The sequence below is a fragment of the Corythoichthys intestinalis genome, chromosome 18 (assembly GCF_030265065.1).
Source record: "Corythoichthys intestinalis isolate RoL2023-P3 chromosome 18, ASM3026506v1, whole genome shotgun sequence".
NCBI lineage: Eukaryota > Metazoa > Chordata > Actinopteri > Syngnathiformes > Syngnathidae > Corythoichthys > Corythoichthys intestinalis.
This window is the reverse complement of record NC_080412.1, coordinates 17,771,279-17,795,431: the sequence shown is the minus strand read 5'-3', so window position 1 is coordinate 17,795,431 and position 24,153 is coordinate 17,771,279. Positions and strand designations below refer to the sequence as shown.

Here is a 24,153-nt window from a genome sequence, read left to right as displayed (position 1 = left end):
TTAGTATGTGAGGAAATGAGGGAAAATAAAAATTAGGAGATGGAGGTTGGTAGCCTGGTACTCCAGACTCACCGCTGTTCCAGCTATTGAGTCTGGCCAGCATTAAGCGGATAAAATTTCCAGGGCGGAGCAAACCACAGCAAACAGACAGCGGAGTGGACCAATCAGCGACGGGCAGGATGAGGGACTTGCGCGTGGAAGTAAACATGCGAGGAGCGCGGAGTTTATTCAACATGGATAGCCCGAGACAGACTGTTGTCAATGACTTGTGTCGATGTGTTTTTGGTAATTTAAAACTGATTTTACTGTGGATTGGAACATATTCTCGGCTCTCCTGTTCGCCATCTGTGTTGTTGTGGAGACGACGTCCGACGCGGAAGAGTGACGTTGCTCGTTAAGAACACGTCACGCAAATAAATGAATCTGATTTGTCGATTGACTTTGTACTTGCTTGAGAGGCCGTTAATGGGTTGGGTCCCAGACTATACTCTCAGTGTTTGAAAAACACAGGGAGAACAGTCTGGCCGTGCCAGGCAAGGAGGTTGGGGTTATTGCTTATTTGTTAACTTTTATTGTGCAAATCATTGAAAAAATAACATTTTGAATGAAAATCAGTTTTTGTATGTGTTATAGAAATAACTGTGCTAAAACAGTTTTCTTTGCATTTCAGTAGTTTAAGAGGTTTGAACCCCCCCCCCCCCACCCCCATAAAACAGTTCTCTTTGCATTTCAGTAGTTTAAAGTGCTTGTGACACGAAAAAGCATGTTTATTTCATAATACACGCGGTATTTTATGCTCCTGAATGATATGGACCGCTTGGATGTGTGTGGAAGCGATCGCTATATTTATTTAGTTTTTTGAATCCCGCGCCAGGAAAATGAGTGACTTCCGGCTTCGGTCTCGCATTGAGGAGGAGGGCGCTGTGACGTGTACGGTAGAAGACGTCCTCTTCACGCTACAGTGTACTGTTGTGTATGAGGACGAAGGATTCAGCTGATTTTGCGGATTAATACTTTTATTTTTTGCATCACGCCAGCCAAACGGCTGCAGAAAAATCATTCTGTATGCGGGAGAGGCGTATGCGCCTTTTTGGAGTTTCAAAAGGTTCCCATTCACCGTGGATATTTACTGTGGGACCATTGGACTTACAAGGAAGTGAGTAAACATCTTGTTTTGTATTATGTCAAATACGAATACAGTGATTACAAAGTAAACACTATAAAATTCCTTTAAATAAAGGACTACTTACGTTTGATCATTGATAGGCATGTAAAAAGCTATCCTCACGCTCATTAGCAGTTAGCTGTTAGCACGTTAGCTACACAACAATTCCAGCCACCCTCCTCCAGGGAACGAACTGTAAATTGCTCTCCGCCGGGCGGTTTGCCGATCCGCAAAGAAACTCGACAACCGGGTCGTCATGTCAAATAATCCAGGCTAGTTATGTGTGATTTTCCACTTCGAAGACTTTGAAACATCCCTCGGTTCGGGTTAGCATGTCGGCTAGCTGTCACTCCTTCTGGTCTGTTTGCATTCTCCGAAGCCGGGGAAGGGAAATGACATATGTCCGATTTAGGTGTCATAAAATATCGTTCGGCAGGTGTGACAGTAAAGGTAAAGTCGACTGTTTTGACCATTATGGAGTAATTTTGCCATGTCGTCTTGAATAAATGGATTTTTCTTATTTTATATTCCATTTAGCACAAGTTATTTGTCATGACCATGCCATTTATTTAGCAATTGGGGAAAGTACTTGGGTAAAAAGAATATCCTGTAAAAATATTGAAGTAAAGAGACAGAAACAATGACATTTTGCCGCTCTCTTCGTCGCGTTTTCCTCATTGTGAATAGTTCCCCCTCGACGGGCTGACTGGTCCTTCTCAAGCCATTTATATAGCTATTGGGGAAAAATACTTGGATAAAAAGAATATCCTGTAAAAATATTGAAGTAAAGAGACAGAAACAATGACATTTTGCCGCTCTCTTCGTCGCGTTTTCCTCATTGTGAATAGTTCCCCCTCGACGGGCTGACTGGTCCTTCTCAAGCCATTTATATAGCTATTGGGGAAAATACTTGGATAAAAAGAATATCCTGTAAAAATATTGGGAGTAGAGAGACTGAAACAATGACATTTTGCAGCTCTCTTCGTCTCGTTTTCCTCGTTCTGAACAATTCCCCCTCAATGGGCTGAATAGTAAAACCGATGAGCCTAGTCTACCGCTGACGTCATCCACCTGTTGGGGACGCTAAAGCCCTATAATTGTAGGCGTGGCTAACCGGCAGATTAAAAGACTAATTTCTCGTCATCTGCGCTTTGCTAAATTGTTGTATATGGTCGAATCGTCTCAAAATATGATTCTAATTCACATAATAATGCCATTTAAGACTTTTTTTCTGGTGTCGTATGCTCTTTAAGAGGTTTGAACCCCCCCACCCCCAACCAAAAAAAAGAAAGAAAAAAAAAAATAAATAACATTTCTGGCTCTGTGACGACCTTTACGTCGGGGAGTTCCAGCAAGAAATTCTAGCCACTTTCACCCCTGCGCTTAACTCATTGGCTGATACTGATGGCACTAGTCGTCCTATCCGTTGAAGTGGGAGGTTTAGCAACGAATGAACACCCTCCCACACATAAAGCGTATGGATTGGACGTCTTCTAGTGACAAACTCATTTGAAGACTTCATACATTTAGGTTTTTAAGAGACACATGAATGGACATCAGTCAACATCAATAGCACTGAAAAGTTAACCTTGGCGCGTTCGCAGCGTTGTTTTTGCTGGAGAGGAGCGTGGAAGTGGTTTTAACATCAGTTGAAGGTGGGCTGCCTTTACTGCTGGCTGATGACACACCCGCTTTAGTGACAGATGAAGTATTTGAAGAGTCGGCTTGCTCTTCTTCCTCTTCGTTTTCACTCTCTTTCTCCTCCTATAAAGCATCTACATGAGCTTAGCTGGCAGGTTTGAAAAACGTCAGTCATTACATTTCAAATGCAAAGTGGAAGGCACAATTTTACTCTTAATTTCGATTAATTATGATTAATCAAGACCCAATCATGGTCCACTGAATGCTGAGTTCCCATATTTGCAGGAAAGTCCACACATATGATACTAAAGTAAATATTGCGTCTTTTGTGTGCACTTGTGTGGGCGCTCAGAGGAAAAATGTCTACCTGCAGGCTCTCCTGGAAGCTGGAAGCCTGGTACTGAGCGTACTTGGCAATGGTGGTATGTGAGCGGCTGCTTTCACAGGGCCACGTCTGGGTTGAGCCACGGGAATCCCAGTTTTCATCAGCAGGTTGCTGAACCTGAGTCCTCACTTCCACAGCATGTTCTGCATTGGCTTCCACCAGGGACTTGGTGGAAAACAAGCCAAGATCTGACATAGGAAAAAAAACAACAACAAAAAACAATACATTTCATATTAGATGACTGAAATGAAGCCAGTGAAAACATGCTGCTACTCTGTGTTCATTGTTGGAGTAGGATTTTATTTTTAGGAAGTGTTACAAATGTAATCACGAATGCTGCTGAAAGAAGCTGCATTATGGGATATTTACATCAAAAGATAATACCACTTTATTTCACAGTGGCATCATAAGATTGTCATAAGACCATCTTAATTATGACAAGACACTGTCATGACCATTAATAAATGCTTATGACAGATGTCATTTAGTGTTATCCAGCACACTGTCTTACTTTTGAATGGATGTGAAAGATCCAAGCTGCTCATATAAAACCAATAAATAAGCCCCACTGGACTATAAACTGCAGGATTCAAGATGAGGGGGAAAAGTAGAGGTTTATAGTCCGAAAATTATGGTAATACTCAATCCGTCTATAAATGTGGTCAATCTTTCCAATTTTACTTAACCAGCCAGTCCATTTTTCATCAAACTAAACACTAAAATTTCTATGATTTAGTCAAAATAAAAACAGCACAAATAATTCGAAAGCATACAATAACCAATTTTGCAACAGTAATCAAAGCTGTTCAAAATTGAGAATTTCTGCTATGATGAGTTTTTCAAACATAAGTACTACAACAAAAAAATCAAGTGTGTGCTCATGTTAAAGGCCGTAATTTATGAAACGATTATGAAAGAATTGGAAGAAATTGTGAATAATTTGCTGTGTTAAATAAAGGTTTGAAAATCTAGTGTTACAAAAATATAGAAATCAGGTATAATCGTAAACATATGTGTATCTATGCATGTCTGTACGTATATGTGCATATATATATGCCATACCATATAGGTCAAACTGTACTGTATAAAAACCTATTTTACTATTACAGTTTATTGATAAGATTAGTTGTACATATGTGCATCTAGGGGCTTTTTGATTTCTTATGTATATTGATAAGGGCTCGCAAGTTACGCTAAAACACATTTAAAATGATCTGTATGTTAAAAGGAGCATGTGTGATTTGTTTTTATCCTTTGCTACATTATTGGACATAACTTACTAGTGTTAACAATATGAGTAATATGGGGTATAACTAAATAAAAAGCATTATTTGAAAGTGAGTGCTGTGTAATCTCCCCTGTAATGATTAAAATGGACACATAAATATTGCCCCTATTGTCTTTGATTGCATGTATTGCATTTTGGGATCGCTCCTTTCACACACTGATGACAACGAATAAAGAGCAATTATTGTTTCAGCAGCTTTCAAACTGGAGTGGTTTATAAACTCACTGAGGCGGAGAGAGCCAGCAAGGCCTCTGATGACAGTCACCGCATTTTTGGGATCGGTGCAGAATTGAAGCAGGACTGGCGAGAAGGCGTCCCTTCTGCTTTCTAACTGTAAATGAAAATTGAAACAAGTTCAACTCTTTATGGGAACTCATTGGCTGCCATTGACATTCGTTCATTCGTCTCTGCCGGAAATCTAGCGCCATCAATGGCACTCAAACATGGCCGTTCAAAGCCACTCCTCTGAGTTTAAACAAATTGGACATCTATCGTTGTCAGTGGTAGACAAAAAATGAAGAAAGACACTCATTTGTTTACAAATACAGTGGTACCTCTCTACACACGAATTCAATCCTTTCCAGGACCTGGTTTGTCAAGTCAAAATGGTCGTATGCCGAGTGGGATTTTCCCATGAGAGTACATTATAATTCGATTAATTCGTTCCACAGCCCCAAAATAGCAATTACATATAGCAAAACAAATTATAAATACAAATCGGAATAATAATAATAAAATACAGGTAATAATAATAATATATTAATGTAACAAATCGGGTTCTAATGTGACGGTTGCGTTTTACATGCTGATGCTGTTACTGAACTTATGAGAGTGCCAGGTGTGGAACAGCGGGTTTTGCATTTCTCTTTTCATGCACATAGACTTCATTGTACTACTATATTGATGGGTCACTTCTCCCAGACACTGCGCCACGCCTTCGTGTAGGGGGCCTGCCCACACCCAGCATAAAGTGCAGTTATTCTCAAACACGCATTGATCTAACGCTGAATTTAGGTTAAAAAACTACAAAAGCTGTACCGCATAGAAACAGGAAGGATTGTCTCAGGAGGGATTTGTTCGAGGATAAGAGGTAATTATGATATTTTTCGTCCCATGCAAGCATTTTGAAACGTTAAACGAAAATGAAAAAAAAATCAATTTGAGAAATTAGCCGCTACGGCATTGGCGTCATACTTCAAAATATTTACGTAAAATAAATGATAACTCCCCGGGGTTTTGCTTTTAAAAAAGAATCTACACTGTTTTACATTCAGATCTATAGAAATTCCGAGATTTAAGCATTTATTCGCAAGAATTTTCAACGTAAAAAGCTCTTTGTTTTGCTAAGGCGGCTGCCACATTGGCTAACAAACTAGCAACATACTTCGACATTTTTACGTAAAATAAAGGATAACTGCCCGTTTTTTTGCTTTTAACCATGAATCTAGACTGTTTTACGTTCATATCTTTAAAAATTTCTGTGATTTAAGCATTTATTCACAAGAATTTTCAACGTAAAAAGCTGTTTTTTAACTGTATAATGACAATAAAGGGCTAACTTCCAGCTTCAGTCTCGGGTTTAGGACAAACGCGAATGTGACGTCACCCGAGTCAGCATCTCACAATACAGCATTGCTTTATAGCATGCAGATGGACTGTGGAATCAGCTTACTTTGCGGATTAATTCGTTTATTTTTCGCATCACGCCAGCCAAACGGCTGCAGAAAATTGTTGCTGCACCAGGGAGAGGCGTGCGAGCCTTTTTGGGTTTCAAAAGGTTCCCGTTCACTGCGGATATTGGCCATAACAAGCCCTACTGCTGTGGGATCACTGGACTTATGATGAAGTGAGTAAACATCGTACAGTGATACCTCAGCTCACGAACGCTTAAGCTCATGAACTTTTCGCCTCAAGAACATTAAATTCGCGAGCATATAGTCTCTGCTGACGAACTAGTTTTCGGCGGACGAACCAAACCACGCGGTCGAACAGCGCCACGAGAAGCTGACGCACGCTCACGGCGTCCCAGTTCGTCCCCTCCCTTTCGTTGAGTGCGGACGTGGTTTGTGTTTGATAGACATTTTGGACCATATTGAGTGTACTTTTGCTATTATGGGACCGAAAAAGACCCCACCACAGGCTAGTGTTAAGCCTAAGAAGACATTAAAGAAAATAAGGTATATTTTTGTGTAGTTTTAAGGCTTATTTAGTAGAAAATTATGTTTTATGGGGACCTGGGAGCGGATTATTCTCATTTTAATGGTTTCTTATGGGAAATAAATGTTCGGAAGACGAACTTTTCGCCTTACACACACTTTCTGGGAACCAATTATGTTCGTGAGCTGAGGTATCACTGTATTTTGTATTACGTCAAATGCTGGGATCATGTCACACGTTTTAATACAGAGGTGGCCTGCATTTTGTGACTGATTGGCCACCGAAAATGCCACTCGGTCGACGACCGGCGGCTTGTCGCGAATACAGCGATTACAATGTAAACACTTCAAACTTTCTTTAAATAAAGCACTATTTACTTATTTACTATCATTTACTATTACTATTTACTATCATGGACGGACATGTAGAAAAGTTCTCCTCGGACACATCCTGCCATATTAGCTGCACAACAACTGCACGCCGCTCTTTTGCCGTGTAGTAAAGCATTATTTTACGCCATATTCGTATTGCTACACGCTCCTCCAGCGTCAGCCGATTTGTCCGGCGGTACTCTCCAGCTGCTTCCTCGGCGAGCTCTCCTGTCCGTAGCAGGGGAACGAGCTTTAACTTGCTCGCCGCTGGGCGGTTTGGCGATCGGCGAAGGCAATCGACAACCCCGTCGCCGTGTGACATGATCTGGGCTAGTTTTGTGTGATTTTTCGCTTCGAAAAGCGCAAATAAGACTTTGAGACGTCACTTGGTTCGGGTTAGCATGTCGGCTAGCTGTCACGCCCTTGGTTTGTTTATATTCTCCGAAGCCGGGGCACGGAAATGACAAAAGCCTGACTAACTACGGTGGCATAACATATTGTTCAGGAGGTGCGACGGTAAAGGTGAAGCCGGCAGTTTTGACCATTATGGAGTAATTTTGCCATGTCGTACTGAATAAATGCATTTTTATTATTTCATATTCCATTTAGCACAAGATTGTTATTTGTCATGACAATACCATTTATTTAGCAACTGGGGAAAAATACTTTGATAAAAATATCCTGTAAAAATATTGGAGTAGAGACTGAAACGATAACATTTTGCGGCTCTCTTCGTCTGATTTTCATCGTTCTCAATAATTCCCCCTCAATGGGCTGAATTCTAAATCAGATGAAACCATCACCCTGCCGATGTCAACCTCCTGTTGGGGGCGCTAGAGCCCTATAATGGTAGGCGTGGCTAAACAGCGGATAATAAGACTAATTTCGCGTCATTTGCGCTTTGCCAAATTGTTGTATATAGTCAAATCGAAATATGATTCTAATTCACATAAAAATGTTAAAGACTTTTTTTTATCCTGTCGTACGCACTTTTAAATGTTCTCATATTTTGTGAGAAAGACAAAAGTTTTTGATTGAAAACGACAGTGCAAAAAAATAAAAAGTTTGCCACTCCTAATACTAATAATCAATGTCTAACACTAGCAAACATGAAATGATTTGTTCTCCACTTATGTGGACTCACATAGATGCTTGGTGTAGGAGGGTTGAGCTTTTCTCTAGGAATAGGAATCTGGATGGCAATGTTAGGCTTTACAGAAAAAGAAGGAAGCAGGTACGATTCTTTAAATTTCTCCTTGATCTGTGCCACCCTGTGATAGAAACAGAAAGCACAGCCTGTAAAAAATTTTTTGAAATTGGACTAACAGTGTTATTTATGGGTAAACTTACTTGCAAGCTCTGACCACTTCAGCAGCTGTGTTTTGAATACTGATCTGACAAAGTGGGATTGTTTGCTCATCAACCTCTGCTGTATCATGAATCTCCATCTTAACCAAGTGGACCTTCAGTTCCTTGGTAAAGCCCATGGACAGCAGTTTGAGCTTGAATGGGTCATGAGAAGCTGGCGGTGTACAAGGAAGTTGACTGGCTGTGCTGGTGCATATTTTGGATGTGGTTAAGAATGCACTTTTAGTCACAGAAGTCCCGACTTCTGATGATACAATACTTGCAAGCACGCCGACATCATCCTTTTTCTTTGTGATGACTTTTGTGTTTTTATGTTTCACTCTCTTTTTCTGCAAATCTTTACCTGGAGGTGATTTTTGTTCTTTATTTCTGTGTTTATTTTTGGGGATAACAGTCTGTTTCTCCTTCTTTATCTTAATTTTCACACTTGCTTTGTGATCGTTCCCCTCGCTCTTTAGCTGTTCGTCTTTGCTGGAAACAAGAAGGTGGCTTAACGAGGTAGTGTGGGTGGTAGTCAGTCTCAGCTCGGCACTGAGTGAGTGGTCCAAAAGAGAGACCTCTTTTTCAGTTTGGATGTATTCATCCTTAACGTCTCGTATCTCTTTAAGATTCACATCAGGCTCGTCTGTTCTGGAGGTGTCTGTGATAGGCTCGCAATGCTCTGTCTCAGTTTGCAGCTCTAAATGAGAATCACACTGATTATTCGATTCTGGAGATGAAGCTGGCTGCGACTGGGCTTGGTGCTGGTGACAGTTAATATCTGGTCCCAGAGCAAGAGAGGAGGCAAACTTAATCCCGTTAGCGTTCAAAGTAGGAGAACCCCCAAAGGGACCTCCTCGACATGTTGCCCTCTGGCCAGTGAGAAAATTGGCCAGACTCTTGAAGACATCCTCCAAACCTGCTCTATATGGAGAAGTGGACTTTTCTGGAAATTCTTCCTTCTCGTCTTTAAGAAAATGTTTAGATGTACTTGAAGAATCAGAGGGTTCCAAACAATCCGCCAGTTGACATTTTGCAGATTCCTTCACGACGTCATCCATAGTCTCGCCTTCCAAGGGCGGAGGAGAAAAACACTGAGTGGGACTGGGCTGGAGGACAGGTCTGCTTATCATTCCATTTTCTAGCTCGTCTTCATCCTCTCCCACATCTGATATCGGTGAGCCTTGCCAGCTGAGTACAGGAGGAGTGTTTGCAAGGTTGTCTCCCACTTCTCCATTTCCAATCACACCCACAGGCTGGAGATCTGGGGCATGGAGTTGCACTCTTTGCTCCTTTTCGTGCCCAGTCATCTGAGAACAGGCTGTGCTGAGAGGTTCTAAATCTTCATACAAAAGGGAAGGGGGTGTATCATTAGTTTTTGCTTTTGGTCCTTTTTGTGACTGAGATGAGATTGTGGAGGGGTCTTTTCTGTTTGGGTTAGAGCTGTTTTTTGTTTCGACTGAGCGTCCTCGCTCTTGTGGGGGCAACGCTCGTGGAGAAAAAGATCCACCAATAGAAAGATGCTCCTCTACTAAAGTTTCCATTTTTGTTGATTTCGCATTCAGCCTTTTCTTTTTTGTCGACTTATCCCTTTTCTTTTTTTTCTCACCCATTTTTCGTTCTTTTTTCTTCCGCTTTTTTCTTTCTTCAGCCTTCTTGAAATCATCCCTCCGTTTTTTTCTTTCGTCAGCCTTCTTGATATCGTCCCTTCTCTCCCTTTTCACCAGTTTGTCTGCTAAGCACCCAGCTGTTCTCTTGGGATCCGAGTCCTTTTCCGACTTGTTTATTCTTGACTTGCCACGCGGAGATGAGCAGAAAAGATGTGAGGTCTTCTTGTATTTGACATCTGAAAACTTGGATTTTGGACCTGTTGGGGTTGTATGAGATGAGATCGAGGGTGAGCACCTTGCTTTGTGAGTGGGGCTGCCCTGGACTTTGGGTTGCCCACTGTGGCCAGAGTTACATTGTTGACTGCTCTTGGCTGCTTTGTGTAATGAAGGACTAATACGTGGACTGTGATCAGAATGCTTTGAATGAAGGGAGGAATAGTGCAACGACTCTTCTGCAAAAGACTTGTAGGTGGCTGATTCTCCTGAAATGCCTCTTATCTTGCGTTGAATTTCCTGCGGAGTAAATGTATAAATATAGATCTTTAATTAGGACACATTAAAAAGACTAAAGTATTTAGACATTTAGTGATTACCAAAAATCTACAAGTGAAGAAGTTCTGATTTGCAAATTGTTCTATCTGTTATAAAATGTTCTTTTATTAATGCTATTTTTATGTACTTTTGTATTCTTCCAAAGTTTTATGTACTGCTTTGCTAAATTCAGGCAAGAAGGGCTTAATTAAGTTAAAATAAGGCATTTTAATGGGCCAAACAAGTTGATCAATACTAAACAACCATATAAATCTGTATACTGTCTTACCAAGCACAATCATACAACAAATGATAAATTATGACAGCTTATTACAAACATTTACTATTATTCTAACATTTTAAATCAAGGAATTTCATACTGTGCTTTGCTTGTGGAGATGATTTCTTGAGTCCTCTTCCTCTTTCTCAAGGCGGTATGTCAGAGGTTTGTGCTGTTCAGCTCTGAGGTGGCGAGTGTGCCGCTGATGTTGGTAATGAGGATTTTGGTGGCTGTAAGGCACACGGGTGTGTTCTGCTGGTGAAGACATTTTTCCAGAACTGTTTCCAAGATGTGAAGCCCTGCTGCTGCAACCCTGGTTCTGACATGTTGGGTCACTGTTGCAAAAGCTATGTCCTCCAGCGCGGGATTTCGAGGTCTCCTGTCAAGAACAAAATAATTTAATACAAAAAATTACCCCAATGGTATTGAAAGAGTTTATGAATTAAATACGCGAGTGTACCTGTTGCTGTGGTGTTGAGGTCCTGTGTTCAGAGGGGTGGCTAGGACCTGCCTTGTCATGAGACGTCTTCCAGTCATCTTGATTACAACGGGGATGGCGAGGTGGAGATGACATATGGCCGATTACATGCCTTGATCCAGGATGAGGTGACTACACAAGGAAGAAGGATACATGAGTCGCATGGTGTTGACGTCACAGCCGTGCTTCTGCGATTGGTTCTTTCAGATTCTGTGCTTGTTAGCCCCACGTCTAGGCTATATTTTGAAATCCAACCGCAACCAGAGATCAGACTGACTTGCCATATATAGTACAGTGGTACCTTGACATACGATCGCTTCAAAACACGATCTATTCGACATCCGATGTAAAATTTGATTCGCCATTTGTTTCTACATCTGACGACATGCTCGAAATCCGACGATTTATGACAGCCCGGCGGTGTCTTGTTTTAACCGCAAGACGGACGTACGGCAGATTTTCTTGTGAGAGAAATCAACATGGGCTCGAACAGTGATAGTGCAGGTGGTGAAAAAAAAAAAAGAGGACTGAAATGAAGATGGAAATGATAGCAAAATATGAGCCTGGTGCCCGCGTCCGTGAACTGGCTCGACAATACAGCCGTAGAATGTCTACGATCTCACTGTTCCTCCTCCGTACGCCAGTCTTTATAAGTTAAGGTGACAATTACTATTACTGTAACATCACCAAAGAAATCGCCAGCTCCGTCAGGTTTTTAATCATTTATTTCAGAACTTGTGCAATACAACATGCCTACTGTCCCCCGCAGCTGATGCCCAACAACAAAACACATGAGTGAAAGTAAAAACTAATGCACTCTCTTTCACTCTGTCGTCAGCCACACGGTGCGTTCAGGTACACCATCCAAAATACATCCGCGACATTAGAGCCCAATTCGTTACTTTATTACAGGTATTATCACTATTATTACTATTTTTATATTATTATTCTCATTTTTATTCATGATTTATTTGTTTTGCTCTTTGTAATTGCTATTTGCAATAGTAACAGGAGTATTAATTAAGGATTTAGTCAAGGTTTTCGGGCTGTGGAATTAATTAATGGAATTATAATGTATTCTTATGGGAAAATCCTGTTCGACAAACGACCATTTCGACTTACAAATGAGGTACTGGAACGAATCAACTTCGTCTGTAAAGGTACCACTGTATCTTGTACATGGAAAAGTCAGGCTAGCTTGCCAGGCTAGTATCTTAAAACCCAAGCTAATTGTAAATGAATACCACAATGCAAAAACACACCTCTTTAAAACTAGTTAAATTCCCTTGTTTTCATTGGAAATCTACCAGAAATAGTGAAATTATCTGCCAGTGCTTCAAGTAAATTTTACTCACTTAGGTTTCCTGAAATAAGAAAAATGGCTAGGCTTTCATTAAACTGAAAATAAGCTTAACAGACCTATTTTAAACAATAAAAAGTGGCATGGAAAATGAATGAATGAACATATTATATTTAATCTTTAAAAAACAGCTTTAAAAACTCATTTGGTGTAAAGTGAGCAAAAACCAGTTATTCTAAGCAGCAAATTAAGGAAATTAAATAGTAGGTTAAAATATACATGCCTCTTCAACACTTTCCTTTATCTTAAAGAGCTGATCAATTTTCTGTTGCATTTCCCTTTTTTTATCGCATCAATTCAACAAGCAAGAAGAAAAAGAACAATTTTGTCGTTTTCTTTTTTTGCTGTTTCATGAAAACATTGAACCAATCAGAGCTAACCATCTCTGCTGATCACATGTCAGTATTGTGATGTAAGGAGGAGTGCAGCATGCAGTGTGATTACTCATTGAGTCACATGATGCTGTGTTGAAGGAAGTTTAGTCTATACTGTGCAACTGGTGCGGGTGAAACCGAAAGTGGTTATGAAACAAGCCAGCGTGATTACAATGCCTCATATTCTTATTAAAACAATAAGATAGACAACACAAGTATGTCAGCCAATTGAACGGACAACTGAGTTCAAGGCAGTGACCCGACTCGTCAGACTCAATTAAATGCAGCAGCTGGGGAAGCTCCGTGCCGTCCGTGGAATAAATAATAAATATCGGTGGAAATGGTTGACGCTACACAACCACTTTATTATGCGTGTTGTCAACGCTTATGTAAATCTAACATAGGTAGATTGTGTTCTTCTTGGCGATGAGATGCGTGTGTGGCAGCGTGGCAGGTTTTTTTTTTAATATAGGGTTTTGACAGTTGCAGTCATATTTTCAGGAGTAAAGCACCGTATGCTGGAACGGTTTTCCGGCTCCGAAACTCACGCCAGAACGCCGTTCTGGCCCACTTTCACCCCTGGATATTTCACAGCCAGGTATCGAAATTGGTATTGGGAGCCAAAAAATATTATCAGTACCACACTAGTAACAATTCCTTAAAAAGTATAATTTCAGTAAGGTATAAAGGCTTATTTTGACAGTTTTCACTTTTTCCATTGGCAGATTTATTTATTTTTTCAAAGTGGCATTTTTTTCAGTGCATATACCTGATCAAGAACCGAGTCTCGGCTCCGCTTGGCTGGACACTCATCTCTTGTTGATGACTGGTGCTGTGGGGGTAAACACTGCTGGTGCATTTGGTCTTGGCGGTGTTGAGATGCTGGCCGTTTCCAGGGTCCAGGTCTGTCATTTATCATTCGACTAGGGAAGTTTCTGTGATAGTCTGAGGGAGCCCATCTTTCAGGAGGGGAGTGAAGCTGTCTGTTGTTACGGGGCAGGCGAGGACTCCCATGCTAGAGCCAAGATGAGAAACATCACAGTTTTGCATCAAAATCTCAAGTGAACTAACAACATTTACTTCTTTCATTCACACCCCCTTCTAAAGGCCTCACCAAAGAGTTGCTGACATTGCTGTCCCAGTTTGTGTAGCGTTGTCCTGGTCTTGTTGGGTAACCATTGTTGGTGCCAGCTCGGTTGTGGAATGAGCGCATGGAATTGGGATGCCACTTCTGGGCCTCAAATGGCTTTTCTTTATCATTCCACACATGTGGAGCCTGCCTGTTCCCCTTAGACGAACCCTTGTCTTGGGCATAGTGAACTGTCCGTTCCCCCCTTGGCAAAGAAACAGATTGGCATGGTGTTGGACGAATTTAGGATAATCATCATAAAATCAACAATCACTGTTGAAAAGGGCCTTTTAAACACAAATTACCACACTGCACAATGGAACACACACTCACCAAACTTTTCTGTTTTTTACGCCAACAGTGGAGCCATTCAATATAAAATACTTCTGTATTTTTGTAACAATATTTGAATTGTTTTAAACAATGTTTACAATAGCTGTTACGTACATGATTACCCGCAAATTAGCCACGCATTAGTGCTCAATTGTCTGTATTTTAATCTTCACCTGTTATACTGACGACTTGTTGGTGAGATGGGATGATCGGATGGAATGCGTCCTCCGTTGCATCTGTGGCAATACACAGATATAAGTAATAAAATAATAATACTTGCTCAGTCAGCAGGTTAAAACAGATGGCATGAAAATAAAGTAGATGTACTGTAAATAAGCCACCACCAAGTATCCAGCTGTTGTTTTGTGTAAGGTATAAATCCAGACATAACTGCCGCCACCATTTCATGTACAGTATACATACTAAACCTGGGTGACATGGGCTATTTTTTTTTTTTTTCCACCAAAATTTCGATTCATGATTTTTTCCCCCTCTCTTATCATTTTTTTAGGGAGACAATAAGAATAAAAGACACAGACATGAGCTTAACCCTTTATAGGGAACTCCGTGAACTCATTGGCTGCCACTGATGGCATTTGACGTCCAGTTCATTTTGACTCAGAAGGACAAATGGACGCGTGTTCATCATCATTCATCATGATGAGTCCAAATACCAATTACAAAAAAAACAAATCACATCATCATCAATTGATCATATAAACCTCCAAATTTCTAATCTTATGTACAGTATATATATTTTAACAGTATAGGTTTGCATCTCATGTACTTTTTCCTGTATGAACTGATTCTAATGAAAATGAAATTATTGGCATACAATAATGTTGGACTGATTTGTTACAGTAAGACGCATCCAATCAGACAAAATTGTTCTAACCAATTTTTCTGTGAAAATACACCAGTTCGCTAGTATTGTCAGTGGTAGGAAAAGATGCTGTGGGATCATTCACCCATTGTTAAATGGCACATACCCAGCTGCAGGCAGCTGGGTTAGAGTGCTTCTTCTTGAATGTACTCATCACAGTTAATCAGCCTGCATCAGTCCCACTCTTCAGTCACCACCAAAGAGGCTTTTCTAGTGTTACACCTGCTGGGTAACTTTTAAAGCCTTATGTTTTTAACTTGCATAAGGGAAAATGTGTCAAAAACGTTGCCACATTTGTATATAGAAAACTAAACTATAACAAACATGGTTGCATATTGTATCTGCATAAAATCCATTATTGAACTTAAAAAAAAAAAAAAAAAATCCTTAAATTTAAGATTTTCTGTTTATTGATTTAATATATATGCGTCATATTATGCTGAAGCTGACCTTTGTGATTGAGTCCAAGGCCGATTGTTTAGCGGAGCCCATTGACCTCTGTTCGGTCCTCCATCTTGGTAGGAGTGCCATGTTTTACGGCCAGAGTACAGCTCTGCCGGGTGATACATGCAGCCTGCAAAAAAAATTAAGTTATGATTTAAATTCAACATGATTTGTATGATATATCAGTGAGATGAGTACTGGATTAAGCAAGTTTTCATTTTAAAAACATATACCCTTCGAACAGTGCCAATGAAAATCTTTTTTTTTTTGTAAAGGGAAAATTTAGGGGGCAACTTTAAATGAATGTCATTACCTAAAAAATGAAAATATTAGCATTTCAAGAGAATATGATGCATGCAGTAATTTGATTAGGTTAAAACATCTGGTAACACTTCATTTGACAGTGGCGTCATAATTATGACATGACACTGTCATGACTTATGAGCATTAATGAATGCTTATGACAGATGTCATTAAGTGTCATCTGGTAAATTATGTTACTTTTGAATAGATCTAAAAGATGCGGATTTGACATAAATTAGTTCAAAATTTGCCGGATGACAATTAACGACATCCGTCATAGGCATTCATTAATGCTCATGACATTGTCATGTCATAATTATGACGGTCTCATGAAGCCACAGTCAAATAAAGTGTTACCAAACATCTCTGGAAATTTTTAAAAATACCAACGGCACACACAAGGCACTTTAAAAAAAAAAAAAGTGATTACCAGTCTGTTTTTGTTCAGGAGGCCCTCCACTTCACACCTGAACAGACGAGACACACGATTCAGTGGTACGTATATGGAGAAAAAGGTTTTGTTCTTAAACATTTGATATCTGCATTTCCCCTCACCAATTTCTATGGTTGCATATTTTGCTGAACTTATATATGTGTACAATCAAAGTCAGCAGTTTTTCAGCAATAAAAATCATGACAGATGGTAAAGAACTTAACTTTCACAACAAAGGACAAGCAAAATGATCGCTTACAGCCCCACCCAGTTGAAAAGGATTGGACATCTATTGCAGTCAATAGGTGTTTTCGATATCATTCTCCCTCTTTTACTAATTATCACAACACATACTCTGTGACCTAAATTGGCAGTGAATGAGTTCAGCTAGTCATTATTGCTGACAACTTGAAAAAGATCTGACTACACGACAGCTGTACGAGTTGTGGCTGTCTGCGAGTATGCTTTCATAAACAGCTGTAAAACGTGTAGGCAATTTCTCCTGTGGTTAAGCTTTTTCCATGTGGGCTTATAGAATGTTGTACAGCCACACTTTTAAAAGCCTCACTGTATATGTGCAATGAGGTAAGTGAGGAAGCTCTTCAAGAGTCAATTTCTACCCAGTTGCTACAGCAACTGAAAGCCAGACATGTTTTACTGCTTTGGCTTTAGGCCATGTAAAGACCATTTCATTTAGATTTATTCTCAGGGAAGAAACAGGGCACAACAGGCATCCACAATTTGGTAATATATTACCTCCTACATGTAATTATGACTCCATGACATGCAATGTAGTGTGATACAAATGGCTGCTGTATGAAAAAGGCACTCTAATCCTCTTTGTAAAACCCTTTCTAGGGCACTCATTGAACTTGATGGCTGCCATTGACAGCGTTAGAGGTCCAATCTATTTGGACTGAGAGGGGCGAATAAATAAGACATTTATGATATAATCTCTGTGGTCCCCAGATAATTTATTCCTTAAAACTGCATTTGACAAAAATCAAAGGTTCCCATTGGATTTCATAGAAAATGCGTGTGGGTCATTTTTGACCCACTTATGGAACATTGTCACTTCAGTCACTCGTGTATCTAAGGTTTAATTGCATTTTATTACATTTATGTACATCATTTTTTCATCATGCCCGAGAATAACATCAACTTAGAAAGTGGGCAATCCTAGACATACTTTATTAGTAAAAGACAACATAGCCTTACATCATAACAACTAGTTTTCCACTTTTACGAGATTTATTGGTTCTCAGATAAGGAAAACCCATCTTAGCACACTTTAAACTACATACACAGTCTCACTATTGCACGGTGGAATGCACACTCCTGTTACAGAGATGCAGGAGGAGTTGACCGTCAGCTCCAGTTTGCCTCAACACAACAGCGTTGTGTGTGCAACCAATATTAAACCCATCTGTGCAGGGTTAACTCCATACATCTGGAATGTAGCTCAGAGGCCCAAATGACATCACGTGCATAAAGGGGTTATGTTAGGAAAGAAGTGTAGAATAACCCTGAGTAGGAAACCACATTGAAAACAGTAGAGTCAGCATTGAGGAGTACATTGCACTGTATGATATGTGAAATCAATGTGCAAAACATGGATAGTTTCTAAAATAAAATAATTACTTGGAACACTTTGCTGTCCAAGCCACGTTCCTTGTCTGCCATCACAAGGGAAATACAGTCATCGCTCTCTGTCATTATAGCTGGGCAGACAGAAATGTAATCCTAATATTTGTCTTACAACTGGATGCACTTTTAAGACAGTAATATACATTGTTATTTGCCAACTCGAGACATACAAATGTTTATTGTTGTGATTGACAATATTGCTTCATACCGGTGAACCGATTTTAATTACCCCTAAATGAAATGACAAATTACAGCTTCAAATTGTCGGAACTTCATATTCAGCAAATGTACCTTCCTGTGGCAGTGTTAAAAAGAGTGCCTGGACAGTAATTCAGACATTTAGTCCAAAATAGCATACATACAATACAGTCTGAACTACTGAATCTTTAAATAGACATGCTTTACACCCCTTTATTATCTGGCAAAGACATCAGCTAGAATGAGGAAACACCATTGTCAGTTGTTGTTATTGTGCCAAATATAGTGCAATGGCTCCTTCTGCATCACGAGTCCGCAACAATCTGCATTGTTAAATATTTGATTTTGATTTAAACAAAGAATAAGGGCAGACGGATGTGGTGGTAGTCTTGGACAGGTGGACAATGCTCCTCCATGTGACTCTGCCTTTATTGCCTCTGTAATAATCATAACTCGATTAAGGAAGGTTCTCTTTCGGTCAGGATACCTGCTAACACAGCCCCTCCTAACTCCTCTTTATAGCTATCTCAACTCCTCACCCTCCCCTTTCCTCTAGCACAGTGTGTCCTTGTATCCCTGGCAACCACTGATAATTTAGCCAAAGTTGATAGTGAGGCCTAACACTAGGAGGGAAGACTGGGTAATTTTGAAAGAGAGGTAAGGTGAGGTAATATGAGTAAGGTGATTGAGGACAATCAAATTGCCTGAACGGGTTTGCGCTGATCTATATAATTGTCTATGCTCATCCATTCCTAATGAAACAATTCTTGCAAGCCTCTCAGTCTGACAATGCTCGCTTGTTGCAGTGAAACACTGCATCTCTTGCTGAGACTCAATGTGTGCAATTGTGCATGTGTGTGCATGCTGGAAGGCTAACAGCGATCCAATACCATAAAAGGAAGGATGGGCTGCACCAGACTAGGACCGTCTCCAGTGACTTCTAGACTTGCTAACAAAAGAAGCAGACACGAAGAGAACAGATGGAGACATGGCAAGAAGCTGCAACAGTCAGCATTGACATGGACGAGACAGATAGCCCGCTCTGGATATCACACACTGTATTTCGTCTTAGATACACACACAAAAAAGCATGTCAGCCAAGGGGGAGAATGTACAGTAGGAGCCGAATATCAATGCCATTACTAAAAATAACCAGCAGGCTTGCTTCCCTCCCTCTGCTGTATCCCCTTCTATAATGGCAGCCTCTCCCGGTGTATGCTCCATAAAGCACGTCTCTCCGAGGGGTACTGGAATGTACCAAGGCAAGGTCAAGAGCGAGAAGGAGGGTTGTCTTTTGCTAACAGTGCAATACTGTATATACACCAGACAATGACACAGGGTAAAGGGTTCATTGCAGGATGCACACGTGCATGTGTTTGTGTGTCCACATCGGAGAGGTGGCATGCAAGAAGGCATTAGATTGATAGCAAGAGATTGATAGACATGTCTATCAATCTTATCGCACTGTTTTACATGGTGGCTTTTCATAACTGTACTACAAAAAAATATTCAACAGTTGAGCAGTTAAAAGCTGACATAGTTCAGCACTGAGCACCCGTAATAATCATGGAGAAAAGAAACACTGTTCTTTTAAATCTGCTTTTGACAATTGCATGTGTGCGTTGAATCTGCAAGCACACTGCAGTATTTGCAAGCACAAATGACAATCACACGCAAAAGACAGACCAGATGAAACTGGTGTAAGCAAAGTGCAAGCGGGAAAACGACTGTAAATCGCAATGCACGAATGCAGATACACTTGTATGCGTACGCATAGCGCTACTACGAGCCACAACCTAAGCTGCGTCTTTCGACGGAGGTGGAGGCAATTCGAAAACAATTAAGTTGCCGGTCAGCAGTCGACTTTTACCTCTTATTTGTCTTCCGTCTTTTGGTCCACACACACCCCTCTGCACCCCTTATCCTCCACCTTGTCTCACCCGATCCTCTCCACCGTCTCTATTCTCCCCCCTCAAGTCCTCTTCCTGTTTCCAATCCGATCTCAGATGTTAGGGCCAACAGATCAGCCCGAAGAAGGCGGGTCTAAAAGCCGCCAATCACAGTATGACCCAATCAGAGGAGAGAATGTGTGATCTAGTAGTGTAGTGTGCAAGAGGATAGAGGAGGGGCGTAGAGGGGCCCTTTAAATTTTAAAGCGTGCATGTATTTGTGTGCGTGTCTAACTTGGGCCACAACCAGCACAGAGAAATAGAATTCTACGCGTCTACGTATAATAGGCCTGGGCGATAAATTGATTGTCCGAAATAATTTGATTTTTTAAATTGCCGATGTATATGGCGGAAAACACTCAGGTGACTTAAAGTTCAGCTCTGGGACCCCCAATTTGGCCAAATTTAAAAATTGTCCTACTATTATATGCATGTGTTATATGTTATTGGAAAGCTTAAAATTTCAATTTTCTGGGGAAAGGAAAATCTTGAACGGCAGGGCATTAAAAAAAAACTTTTTTTTTTAAAACAGCAAAACCCTAATTCGAGGTGAGAGCACGCATGAGCATAATTAAATACGCCATGATTTGAACGAGATGTTATCGCATACTTACTTCTTGATGTATCACAGCTGACCAAAGCCGGATTTTTGGGGTATTTTATGGGTGAAACAGAGTAATATAACGAGGGTCGCGATGCAGAAATCGCAGACATCAAGGAGTAGTTGAGATTTTCATTTTCATATATTTACCCTTTTAAACATTTTTCTTCAATTTTTCTTTGTTTGGATCATCTAAAATATTGGGGAAAATGCGATAGTACCGAAAAAAAAAAAAAAAAAAATACAATTAAGCGATAGTTATGAGGTAGATATCCGTTACTTTTTTACAGACGCTATTTTTTTCATTGTGACGTAATTTGTTTTAAAGTTTAAAAGATGCGAGTGAATAATTTTTTAAAGTCGTTTTTTTTTTTTAATTCTATATTAGACATCAACTAATGATTCAAACCTAAAACTGACATACATTTCGAATAATAAATACGATTACTTACCTTCTTTTTATGGCTAGGTTGAAACAAAAGCGGTTGCGCGACGTCTGTAAACGGGGGTTTCCAGGGTAAAACGGACAAATTAAAAATAGTTCGGGGACTTAATGCACCATGAATCTGCTATGGCAGCATAGAGACATATTGTTCTATCAAACACAACAGTTCTTTTGGCTTAAAATACAGCAGTTTATTTTAAAGAGTGGTGCAAGAGCAGAAATTGCTTTTTCAGCCTTGTCTGTGTTTTCCGCCATATACATATATATATATATATATATGTATGTGTGTGTGTTTTTAAATGTGTTGAGTAATTTGTTGGGGGTTTTTTTTGCCCAAAATAATTTTAAAAAAAAGTAACTTAACAACCAGCTATTGGATGGTTATTCCATTAGAAATAGTTAGTTGCTTTGTTTTTGGGTGTTGACAGCAAAAATAGATGAGGAAAAGATATTTAAGACAGAGTATTTGCACTTTATTTAGGTTACTTTGTTGAACATTTCAAATGTTGACCAATAACTGACTATTTAAAAAAAAAAAAACAATTGCAGTTGCACAATTTCTGAAATAAATGATTAAAAACCTGACGAAGCTGGCGATTGTTTGGCGATGTTACCACAATAACTGTCAACTTAACTTATAAAGACTGGCAAACGTAGGTCGGAGGAGGACTGTCGAGATCATCGACATTCTACGGCTGTACTGTCGGGCCAGTTCACAGATGCGCACAGCACGCTAATATTTTTCTTTCATTTCCATCTTCATTTCAGTGATAAGTGTCTAGTTTTTCCTTTTTTCACTATCTGCACTAACATTCTTGGAACCCATGTTGATTTCTCTCAGAAGAAAATCCGCCGTGCGTCCGTCTTGCGGGAAAACTAAGAAACTGGCGCTGTCATAAATCCTCGTATTTAGGGCAGGTCATCGGACGTAGAAACAAATGGCGAGTCAAATTTGTATGTCGGAAGTCGAAAACATTGTGTGTCGAAGTGATTGTATGTCGAGGTACCACAATCATTAATCATTTTTCATTCTAAATGAATGTCAATAAAAACACATCTAAAATGAGTAAATAAATACCAGTAATAACAGTAATCCCCTATAACACTCTTGATTTTTTTTTTTTTTTTGTGCGTGAAATTTAACTCATTGCCTGTGTTCTACAGTACATCTGCCCTTGACAAGGATAGGCATCCAATATATTATTTGTTTTTTTAAATCTCCACGTCCAATTCATTCAAACTGTGAGGACTGCCCTGTGAATGCTCATCTTTCAGTGCCATTGACGACGTGAGACGTCCAGTCCATTTTGGCTGGGAGCAGTGAATGAACATTTATTACCAGTGAAAATGGATTGGACGTCTACCGCTGTCATTGGCAACCAATGAGTGCCTATAATGGGTTAGAATTTGAGTTTTTAGTGAAGAAAAAAATGCTTTTATTTTCAGGCCATGTCACCTAGTCCAGTATGTGCTTTAGCCAATATAGTTTTATGATACACTATACTGAAGTAATAAACTAATGGGATCAGAATTAATCTTTATTGTCATTTGTTAGTCTCATTCAAAACTGGCCAAGAGGGGGCACAAAACATTTTTTACTTAGTTTGAGGCTGACTTTTACTATTAATTCATGAATAGTTTTCGTGTACTCATGTAGTATTCATGGATCCGGCCATTTTCTACTGACCGACTCAACAGATGGAAAGAAGCGAAGGCTTCCTGAACCCACATGACAGAGGAACTACGGAAAGGTGGGGGCTGGGGAGGTACTTAGCCCTGTGCATTCAGGGACCACCCGTCGCCTTCAGTCTCTTTTCACCCACCTTGAGTCGCAAATTGTCTGTCTGGGCGTCGATGTGAAGTGCTCAAACAGAAAAAAACGGTGACATACAAAGAGGAAAGCTAACTGGTAGCATCTGTCACTGAAATACCATAGTAACAGCCTGGATTCGCTCAACCCCGATTGGGGGTTACTACAAGTCATGTGATTATTTGGACCAATCAGCAATCTTTGGTGCAGAACTAACGAGGACCACTTATCAGGCATGTGTTGTATGTTGCCCCCTGTTGGGTTCGTGTGGTTATCAACATTGTAAGTATCTTGTGTAGTTCCATGACGGGAAATAAAACATGATCAGATTAGATTTACTGTAATCAATTAAACTGTTGGCACAGAAGTAAAGCAATACTCCAGATTTAATAGTAATGTAAAATGTTTGTGGTTATCACACTCACATTTGGTATGATTTTACACGACCAAATGACATCTTTTAAACACACTGCAATACAGTATAAATGGATGCTTCTTAAATTATAATAGACTGTAATGAGTACTGTACTGTACAATAGTTTCACAGCAATCAACAGAAATGCTCAACAAATGAACCTGCAATGCCACCCAGTGGGTAACATCAATTACTACACGCCAATTACCGTAAATGCAGAATGTACCATTTTTTTCCTTTTCTAAAAATCAATTTCCTAACGCTATTAAATAATCTCAAGAGTCGTCTTTTGGTTCGTTGCTGTTTAAGACAAGCAAATATTTTTACATTCATACAATGGAAGATCACTTTAAAAATCCGTTAATCCGAGATTAGTCGTCTTTAAGTAATAATGGGTTACATTTTCAATTTTTACGTTTTCTGCATGTGGTTTAATAGTTGGCACGCCTGTTTCACAAGTGTGGGTTTGGGCTTCGTGCCAGGGGCAAATTCAGTTTTTCACAGGCAATTTCCTGCCAACACCTCCCTGCCTCCAATTTCCTCCTAAAAACTATTTAGTAAAACATTCTATAACTT

General features: G+C 39.9%; 1 protein-coding gene across 2 annotated transcripts in view; it reads right to left on the bottom strand.

Annotated features, from left to right (window-relative positions):
* Positions 1-23,281, bottom strand: part of kdm6bb (lysine (K)-specific demethylase 6B, b) — a 39,016-nt gene extending 15,735 nt beyond the window's left edge. Inside the window, exons 1-13 of one of the 2 annotated variants that reach the window (XM_057821145.1) lie at positions 23,176-23,281; positions 16,510-16,546; positions 15,783-15,906; positions 14,623-14,685; positions 14,102-14,321; positions 13,757-14,002; positions 11,236-11,385; positions 10,876-11,154; positions 8,358-10,477; positions 8,152-8,278; positions 4,705-4,810; positions 3,174-3,379; positions 2,754-2,929 (exon numbers count right to left, since the gene is read on the bottom strand). In XM_057821145.1, coding sequence (XP_057677128.1) covers positions 2,754-2,929; positions 3,174-3,379; positions 4,705-4,810; positions 8,152-8,278; positions 8,358-10,477; positions 10,876-11,154; positions 11,236-11,385; positions 13,757-14,002; positions 14,102-14,321; positions 14,623-14,685; positions 15,783-15,901 — 3,812 coding nt within the window. In that variant the 5' untranslated portion in view covers positions 15,902-15,906; positions 16,510-16,546; positions 23,176-23,281. Of the gene's footprint in view, positions 1-2,753; positions 2,930-3,173; positions 3,380-4,704; positions 4,811-8,151; positions 8,279-8,357; positions 10,478-10,875; positions 11,155-11,235; positions 11,386-13,756; positions 14,003-14,101; positions 14,322-14,622; positions 14,686-15,782; positions 15,907-16,509; positions 16,547-20,227; positions 20,364-23,175 lie in introns of those variants that run through there. The other variant, XM_057821144.1, reaches the window with a different exon arrangement.
* Between the last annotated feature and the right edge of the window lie 872 nt (positions 23,282-24,153).